This window comes from Narcine bancroftii, chromosome 4 (genome assembly GCF_036971445.1).
Source record: "Narcine bancroftii isolate sNarBan1 chromosome 4, sNarBan1.hap1, whole genome shotgun sequence".
NCBI lineage: Eukaryota > Metazoa > Chordata > Chondrichthyes > Torpediniformes > Narcinidae > Narcine > Narcine bancroftii.
In genome coordinates, this window is record NC_091472.1 from 129,093,926 (window position 1) to 129,103,680 (window position 9,755).

A 9,755-nucleotide genomic window follows, 5' to 3' on the forward strand; every position below is an offset into this window, starting at 1 on the left:
ATGTCTACCATTAACATGACCATGGTTACATAGTGGCAATTATTTCTAGTGGTAACAACTAAATTCAGAAAGGCAACCAACTGGATGCATGTTGATCAGCCAGCCTGTTTTCTCTCCTGGATCTTTGAGGCGCTCAAATCCAAATCGTGCATCCATCTCATCTGTCCACTGACTGCGCTCCAGGCGCTTGAGTGCAGGAAGGGAGGAGCCATCATCGCTGGGGATCAAAAGCACAAGAAAGCGTGTTTATGTTATAATATTAACCAGCATACATTGCACAGCACAAGAATGGAACTGGATTCAAAAATGCTGCTGTCATTTTAAGATATGACTTGAATCTTGCTCATCAACATTTCAAGTTTAAAAAAAAACAACCTGCTGGTGAAACTTTGTGAATCAACTGTTCAGAACAAGACACTTCATGAAAGCACTAACTCCAGATGTGGACTGACCTGCTCAGTTATGCCAGCAACTTGTTTTTTTGTTACAAAAAATCTACATTCTCTGGTCTGCAACATTTCAAATGTTCTTCATTGGTTGCAAAACAGCTTGGGATACCACAAGACCATAAAAGCATTAAGATAAAAGCAAAACATTGTTTTTAAATACTTCACTTCCAAATAAAAATGTAATCGTTGAGGCATGCTAATGTCAGCCATGATGATCTTAACAAATGTCAGAGCAGGCTTGAAAGGTCAGATGGTCTATTCTTCCTCCCATTTGTTTTATTCCTGCAATGCTGCTGACAGCAAGAACTTTTATGTAAGGGATGTTATATTAAATTGTATCAGCAACTGATGCAAGTTCATTAGCCTGAAATATTAATCTGTTTTCTCTATTCATGGAAACCACCGAGCTAAAATACATGTCAGTACATTGTGCACAATTTTTAAAAATTTAGACATACGACATAGTAACAGGCCATTTCAGCCCATGAGTGCATGCCACCCAGTTTATACCCAATTAACCTACACCTCTGGCAAGTTTTGAGCATTGAGAGGAAACCAGAGCCCCCGGGAAAAAACCCATGAAGACACGGGAGAACATACAAATTCCTTATGGACAGCAATTTCTTCTTCAGATTCTTTCTACATTCTTTATATTCCTCTAACACCTCAATTAGTTCACGCTGTCCATACTTTTTGTACGTCTTTCTTTTTCTGAACCACATTTCTAATAACCCTTGAAAACCAAGGCTCCCTAAAACTTTAACCTTTCCTTTCAACCTAACAGGAACATACTGTCTCTGTACCCTTAAAATTTCACCTTTGAATCCCTTCCTTTTTCATTCTACATCTTTCCCATTAAACAATTCATTCTCATCTCCTCAAAATGAACCTTTCTCCAATCAAAAAGCTTAACTCTGGGGGTCCAGACCTATCTTTCTTCATAATTTCTTTTGAAACCAATAGTATTGCCATCACTGGACCCAAAGTGCTCCCCAACACACACACCACCATCACCTGACCTCTCCCATTTCCTAATAGCAGATCCAACACTGCCCCTTCTCTAGTTGGTACCTCTACATATCGATGTAGAAACTATCCTGCACACATTTAACAAACTCCAAACCATCCAGCCCATTTACAGTATGGGCATCCCAGTCATTATGTGGAAAGTTAATCTCCCACAATCACAACCTGGTGCTTACTACAAATATCTGCTATTTCCTTACAAATTTGTTCCTTCAGTTCCCTCTCTACATTAGGTGGTCTATAATACACCTCCATAAGTGTTATCAATTCTTCCCACTCCTCAGTTTCACCCATAGTCCTTCTCTAGACGAACCCCTTAATCTATCCCTCAAAAGCACTGCTGTAATACTCTCTCCAACAAGCATGCAACACCTCCCCCTCTTGGTCCCCCTATTCTATCACACCTGAAGCAATGAAATCCTGGTATGTTTCGCTGCCAATCGCTCTCTTCCCGCAGCCATGTTTCACTAATCATAATTCCAAGTATCTACCCATATTCTCAGCTCATCTACTTTTCTCACAATGTTCCTAGCATTGAAATAAATAATTTAAGAAAATCTCCTTCTCTTGCTTTGATTACTAATCAAATTGATTACTAATGGTGCATACAACTTCTGTCTTCAATTTCATCCTTCTCCCCTACATCTGTTATTTCACTATGGTTCCCCTCCTCCTTCACATCTTGTTCAAACTCAACACAGCCACAATAGCAAATCTACCTGCAAGAATATTTGTACCTTTCCAGTTAAGAGGCAAGCAGTCCCTCTGGAATAGTTCCCACCTTCCCTGGAAGGTTGCCTACAAATCTAAAGCCCTCCCTCCTGCACCATATTTTCCAGCCACACATTTAGCTGCACTATCTTTCTATTTTTTACCTCACCTGCATATGGCACTGGTAGCAATCCTGAGATTGCTATCCTGGAGGTCCTGTCCTTTAACCTAGCTCCCTAAACTCACCCTGCATTTTTAATAGAAAAGGAGAAAGAAAAGGGAGGCGAGAATGGGAGATTGTTGAATTCAGAATTGCAGTTCGTGTAGCCAGGTAGATAAAAGGTAGATTTTTAATCTATGGAAGGTGAAGATAACTAAATTGTAGATTAAAATCAAGGAAGTCAGGTTCACAAATTTAGAACATAAGAGAAATTAAATAAAGCTATAAAACTAGACATGTATAAACAGTTAGGGTCAACCTTGACAAAAATCAATGGTCAGCCTGTGTTTGTGAATAATTTTCTAAATCTGGACACTATACTTTAGAATAAATGTCTAAGCAGTGTATCTAACTGTAGAAGGGGATTCAGTTATGCGTAGAGGGAATTTGAGAGTCATGGCAGCAAAGAGTGTCAACAACATTCAGGGTTGTATACAGGGTTCAATGTACAAAAGGTTTCCACTGTCCACTGGAAATATTTCCACTGTCAGTTGGATCCGTAACTTCAGGTCACAGATTTGTTAATTTGTCAAAAAAAAAAAGAGCAATACAAGAAAATAAATCTTTTTAGAAAGTTACCATGGTCTTGAATGCATTACTCAAGAGGATAGTGCAAGCTTCTATCCTCTGTAAGATAAGCTTAACAAATTGGCAACTGAATTTGAACATAGATCATAAAATGATAAAAAACTAAAGGATTATGCTTTAGAAAAAAGAAGTACAATTTCTTGCACAGTTAGTTCGGGACATAATACACAAACAAAGCATGATGATGCATACAACGAGTGCTGTAGAATATGATTTGAATAGAAACGTGGAATACCATGTTTAGTTGAAACTAAATACACGTATACCCTGCTTTACAAAACTAGAGCATTCCTATGAAACCTTTCAGAAGCCAAAATGGCATAAAGCAAAGAAGCAATTACCATAGACTTCTATTGGAAAAATTTTTGAGCATTTCCAGACCTAAAAAAATAACCTGCCAAATCATACAAAATAACAAACAAAACATAAAATAACACGAACATTTATTAAAAGCAGGAGTGATATGATAAATACAGAGCCTACATAAAGTAGAAATAATGCACATAGTGTAGTTTCAGTGACGAGAATTGGAAAGATAGTAAGTTTTGACAGCCTCACCGGCCTGCCCCCACGACAGCCCAGCCCGAAATGGCCTGTTACTGTGCTCTATGTCTAAATTTTTAAAATTTAAATTCTACCAGCTCCTTTTTAATAAAAGTGAAAAACCTTTTGTAAAAGCAGACACAACCCTCTTCATAAAAGCACATTTTTGTAATTTGAGTATTCGTCAAGCAGGATATACCTATCCTGCAAACTGAAGCACAAATAGAATATTTTTCATTTAAGTTCATTCACAACTCAATCCATAAAGCTCATCCCAAAAAATACTTCCCATATGGTCTAACAGCCCAATTTAAACATTTTCCCTATCTGTCAAAATCTTGAAATTCATCATCTCATTAATTTATCTTCAAAGTTTCCACAATTATAAAAAGAACACATTAAATGGAAGATAGTACAAGTGTACAATGAAAGTGAGCTTGCAGGCGCCTCAGATTGAAGAGACTGCCATCCGTGCGGTACCGGATGTAAACAGCGACTTCATTGTTGGGGTCTTTCATGGCTTGGTTCAGCATCATGCTGAAGAAGATTGAAAAGAGGGTTGGTGCGAGAACACAGCCTTGCTTCACGCCATTGTTAATGGAGAAGGGTTCAGAGAGCTCATTGCTGTATCTGACCCGACCTTGTTGGTCCACACCAAGACACACTTGTCCGTGAACTACTCTTTGCAGATGATGCCGCTTTAGTTGCCCATTCAGAGCCAGCTCTTCAGCGCTTGACGTCCTGCTTTGCGGAAACTGCCAAAATGTTTGGCCTGGAAGTCAGCCTGAAGAAAACTGAGGTCCTCCATCAGCCAGCTCCCCACCATGACTACCAGCCCCCCCACATCTCCATCGGGCACACAAAACTCAAAACGGTCAACCAGTTTACCTATCTCGGCTGCACCATTTCATCAGATGCAAGGATCGACAATGAGATAGACAACAGATTCGCCAAGGCAAATAGCGCCTTTGGAAGACTACACAAAAGAGTCTGGAAAAACAACCAACTGAAAAACCTCACAAAGATAAGCGTATACAGAGCCGTTGTCATACCCACACTCCTGTTCGGCTCTGAATCATGGGTCCTCTACCGGCACCACCTACGGCTCCTAGAACGCTTCCATCAGCGTTGTCTCCGCTCCATCCTCAACATCCATTGGAGCGCTTACACCCCTAACGTCGAAGTACTCGAGATGGCAGAGGTCGACAGCATCGAGTCCACGCTGCTGAAGATCCAGCTGCGCTGGATGGGTCACGTCTCCAGAATGGAGGACCATCGCCTTCCCAAGATCGTGTTATATGGCGAGCTCTCCACTGGCCACCGTGACAGAGGTGCACCAAAGAAAAGGTACAAGGACTGCCTAAAGAAATCTCTTGGTGCCTGCCACATTGACCACCGCCAGTGGGCTGATAACGCCTCAAACCGTGCATCTTGGCGCCTCACAGTTTGGCGGGCAGCAACCTCCTTTGAAGAAGACCGCAGAGCCCACCTCACTGACAAAAGGCAAAGGAGGAAAAACCCAACACCCAACCCCAACCAACAAATTTTCCCTTGCAACCGCTGCAATCGTGTCTGCCTGTCCCGCATCGGACTTGTCAGCCACAAACGAGCCTGCAGCTGACGTGGACTTTTTACCCCCTCCATAAATCTTCGTCCGCGAAGCCAAGCCAAAGAAGAAGACAATGAAAGTATGTTTTGCAAATTGGGATACAAGCCTACCAACTACAGGATGCATCTTAAATGATAACTGTATTGAACTTTATCTTTACTGCAACCTAACAAAATAAGTATAATTTCAATCTGCATGGTACTGAAAAGGAAGTGTGGATTATTCTCACAGATAATGTATTGTCTCAAACACTGAACAATGTTGATTTCAAACAATTACAGGAAATGGGCACAATCTTCAGACCGTGATGCTGAGGGAAACAGTGCAATGCACAAAAGTGCTGGAGAAAAAACAGGTATTCATTATTTACCATTAACAACCTCAAAAAAAACATAAATGTTGGAGAAAGTCAGCAGGTCTCACACCATCCAGGACAAAGATATAACCAACATTCAAGCCTGAGCTCTGCAAGGTATGAATTAAAAGCAGGCAGGCACCTGAATAAAAGGCTGGGGTAGTAAGAATGGGTGGGTGGAAGTACAGGCCAACAGATAAATGGTGTAAATTGGACATGAATGGGGCACAGGAGAAAGGAAAGTTAATTGACAGGAGGCAAGAGAGTGAGAAAAAGAGAAGGCATGGGGAAAGATGAGGAGGGGCTTATAGAAACCAGAGAAGTTAATGTTCATGGGAAAATTGAAATGGGTGGCCATTGGATATCACCACAATTGCAGAAGACAGAGTGAAGGTACTCAACAAAGCACAGCCCCCAGTCTGCATTCAATCTCTCCAATGTAGACGAGACCTCAACAGGACCATCAATTGCTGAGGATGACTGCTACAGATCCACAAGTGAAGGTTGCTCGACTTAGAAGGACTGTTTGGAGCCCCATTTAGGAATGATGGTGAGGCACAAGTGGAGCACCTACTGCAGTACAGGAGTAGGTGCCAAGTGGGAAAGGAAGAGTGGACGAGGGTGTCGCAAAAGAAGCGGTCCCTGCGGAAAGGCTCAGACCCTCTCTGGACGCTGGGAGTCAAAATGAGTTCCTCCAGCTGGTTCAGTGCTTCTACTACAGTCACAATATCTGTAGACATTCGTGTTTTACGTTATTAATAATCTATGTCTGGCCAACGCCATTTGGAACAACCTCGGTGTTGTGCAATGATTAAATTCACCGCTGTCAATATCATTGCAACTTCTGACCAGAATTCTATCCTCCAGCACCACTGGTCCAAAGCTCAGAAAAATCGCGGGGACACACCTTTAGCACATTACCCTCATCTCTCGCCAACCACCAACTTTTATGAAACTTACGTATAATTGCTATCAGTGGCGTGAAAACGTCCAGGCCTGAACTTTCCACTATTCTGCAACACCATGACAAGATAGCCTTTCAGTCCTCAGCCACAAACACTCGATTCGCGCGCTCCTACTTCTCTCGCGAGACTTCCCTTCCGCCAACACCATCGCATGGTGATTGGACGACACTGGAGATTTTTCTCATTGGTTAAAAGTGCGAACCCTCCCACTGTGACGGAACGCAGCGGCGGACCGTAATTGTCCGAGTAAACGAGCCTTCCGGTCTGAGCTCTCGCAGGAGCCTGTTTCCGTCTATTTCTGCACACTCTCACTCATTCAATCTAATTCTTACCTCAGATCGTAAATGATCTATTTGATCGCCTGACGATGAATAGCTGTCTTTTGGGTTTTTTTTTTATATAACATCGCTTCTGTTGATTTCCCAACCACAAACATTTAAAAAGTGACCCTTAGTTCCAGTACTTCCTGCATGAGGAAATATTCTATCCACAAACATTCTGTCAAGACTCCTTCCATGTGGGATTGATGGGGAGAATAATGAAAAACAGGAAAATATTCTTTTTCTGTCTTTGGCTTGGCTTCGCGGACGAAGATTTATGGAGGGATAATGTCCACGTGTGCTGCAGACTCGTTGGTGACTGACAAGTCCGATGCGGGACAAGCAGGCACGGTTGAAAGGGAAAATTGGTGGGTTGGGGTTGGGTGTTGGGTTTTTCCTCCTTTCTCTTTTGTCAGTGAGGTGGGCTCTGAGGTCTTCTTCAAAGGAGGTTGCTGCCCACCGAACTGTGAGGTGCCAAGATGCACGGTTTGAGGCGATATCAGCCCACTGGTGGTGATCAATGTGGCAGGCACCAAGAGATTTCTTTAGGCAGTCCTTGTACCTCTTCTTTGGTGCACCTCTGACATGGTGGCCAGTGGAGAGCTCGCCATAGAACACGATCTTGGAAAGGCCATGGTCTTCCATTCTGGAGTCGTGACCCACCCAGCGCAGTTGGGTCTTCAGCAACATGGATTCAATGCTTTCGGACTCTGCCAGCTCGAGTACTTCGATGTTGGTGATGAAGTCATTCCAATGAATGTTGAGAATGGAGCGGAGACAGCGCTGATGGAAGTGTACTAGGAGCCGTAGGTGATGCCGGTAGAGGACCCATGATTCGGAGCCGAACAGGAGCGTGGGTATGACAACGGCTCTGTACACGCTAATCTTTGTGTGTTTCTTCAGGTGGTTGTTTTTCCAAACTCTTTTGTGTAGTCTTCCAAAGGCGCTATTTGCCTTGGCGAGTCTGTTATCTATCTCTTTGTCGATCCTTGCATCAGATGAAATGGTGCAGCCAAGGTAGGTAAACTGGTTGACCGTTTTGAGTTTTATGTGCCCGATGGAGATATAGGGGGACTGGTAGTCATGGTGGGGGAAAATACTAGAGCGCCTCGGATGCCCCCCAAGTTCCTCAACATGGTTATCCAACTGCACGAAAACCAACAAGGTTGGGTCAGATACAGCAATGAGCTCTCCGAACCCGTCTCCATTGACAATGGCGTGAAGCAAGGCTGTGTTCTCGCACCAACCCTCTTTACTATCTTCTTCAGCATGATGCTGAAACAAGCCATGAAAGACCTCAACAATGAAGACGCTGTTTACATCCGGTACTGCACAGATGGCATTCTCTTCAATCTGAGGCGCCTGCAAGCTCACACCAAAACACAAGAGCAACTTGTCCGTGAACTACATTTTGCAGACGATGCCGCTTTAGTTGCCCATTCAGAGCCAGCTCTCCAGCGCATGACGTCCTGTTTTGCGGAAACTGCCAAAATGTTTGGCCTGGAAGTCAGCCTGAAGAAAACTGAGGTTCTCCATCAGCCAGCTCCCCAACATGACTACCAGCCCCCCCACATCTCCATCGGGCATACAGGAAAATATTACCCCTGTATAAAAGACCAGAAACCAAGACGGTTAAATCCACATATAATGCTTTATCAATGAATTCCTATCTTTTCACCAAGCAAAGTGAAAGTGCTGGAAATATGAAATAAAAATATTATAAATCATTACCCAATTATCTAATAATTGGGGAGGGGGAGAAAATTTGCTATTGTGTAGGAAGGAAATAAAAATCTGTTCCATTTCGAAGCATGGAGAGACCGAGCAAATAGCTTTACACAGAAAGAGCTATTTGACTTGTCTGTGTTGCGACATTTCTGAACCCACAGTTACTCAGTGGATCAGGCAGCATCCATGGTGAAAAAGATCATTGATTCTGGTCGATGATCAAAGTTGCTGAGTAAACCTGCCCTGTATTTACAGTGAACATTGTTTTTATTATCTTTCTTTTCTTTGGCTTGGCTTCATGGACGAAGATTTTTGGAGGGGTAAATGTCCACTTCAGCTGCAGGCTCGTTTGTGGCTGACAAGTCCGATGCGGGACAGGCAGACATGGTTGCAGGGGAAAATTGGTTGGTTGGGGTTGGGTGTTGGGTTTTTCCTCCTTTGTCTTTTGTCAGTGAGGTGGGCTCTGCGGTCTTCTTCAAAGGAGGCCGCCGCCTGCCAAAGATGCACGGTTTGAGGCGATATCAGCATTTGTGGGTTCTTATCTTCTGTTTACCCATATGGGTATCCAGCATCTCTCTTTGGGATAACAGACCTCACCACAATTCAGAAGCACGAAAAAAATATCTGACTTTTGGTGAAAGGCCTTTGAATGGAAATTTTCAACTCTGCTTCTCTCTCTTGAGATGCTGCGTGTTCTGCTGTCTATTACCCACTTTTTTTTAACTTTAATTTTGATTTTTATTTCCTTCCTACACAATAGCAAATTTTCTCCCCCTCCCCAATTATTAGATAATTGGGTAATGATTTAAATGAACTTAATATTTTTATTTCACATTTCCAGCACTTTCACTTTGCTTGGTGAAAAGATAGGAATTCATTGATAAAGCATTATATGTAGATTTAACCGTCTTGGTTTCTGGGATGTATATTTGGTCTTTTATACAGGGGTAATATTTTCCTGTTTTTCATTATTCTCCCCATCAGTTGCAATAGGGATGTCATGGAAGGAGTCTTGACAGAATATATGTGGATACAATTTTTCCTCATGTAGGAAGTACTGGAACTAATGGTCACTTTTTAAATATAAGCAGCTATTTATTTAAGAATGTTCAGGCAATAAAAGTTGAAGTGATGGAGTGAAATTTCTCTCAGAGAAATTGGAGTCTTTGGAACTCGTTTTTATGAAAGTCAATAGAATGAGAATCTTTGAATATTTTAATTCGGAAGAAGCTAGGTTCTAA

At 42.4% G+C, this 9,755-nt stretch overlaps 1 protein-coding gene across 1 annotated transcript in view; it reads right to left on the minus strand.

The window, feature by feature from the left end:
- The window catches only part of pole (polymerase (DNA directed), epsilon), a 147,534-nt gene extending 140,974 nt beyond the window's left edge, over positions 1 to 6,560 (minus strand). Inside the window, exons 1-2 of the mRNA XM_069932838.1 lie at positions 6,462 to 6,560; positions 82 to 217 (exon numbers count right to left, since the gene is read on the minus strand). Coding sequence (XP_069788939.1) covers positions 82 to 217; positions 6,462 to 6,526 — 201 coding nt within the window. The 5' untranslated portion in view covers positions 6,527 to 6,560. The remainder of the gene's footprint in view (positions 1 to 81; positions 218 to 6,461) is intronic.
- Positions 6,561 to 9,755: the final 3,195 nt, after the last annotated feature.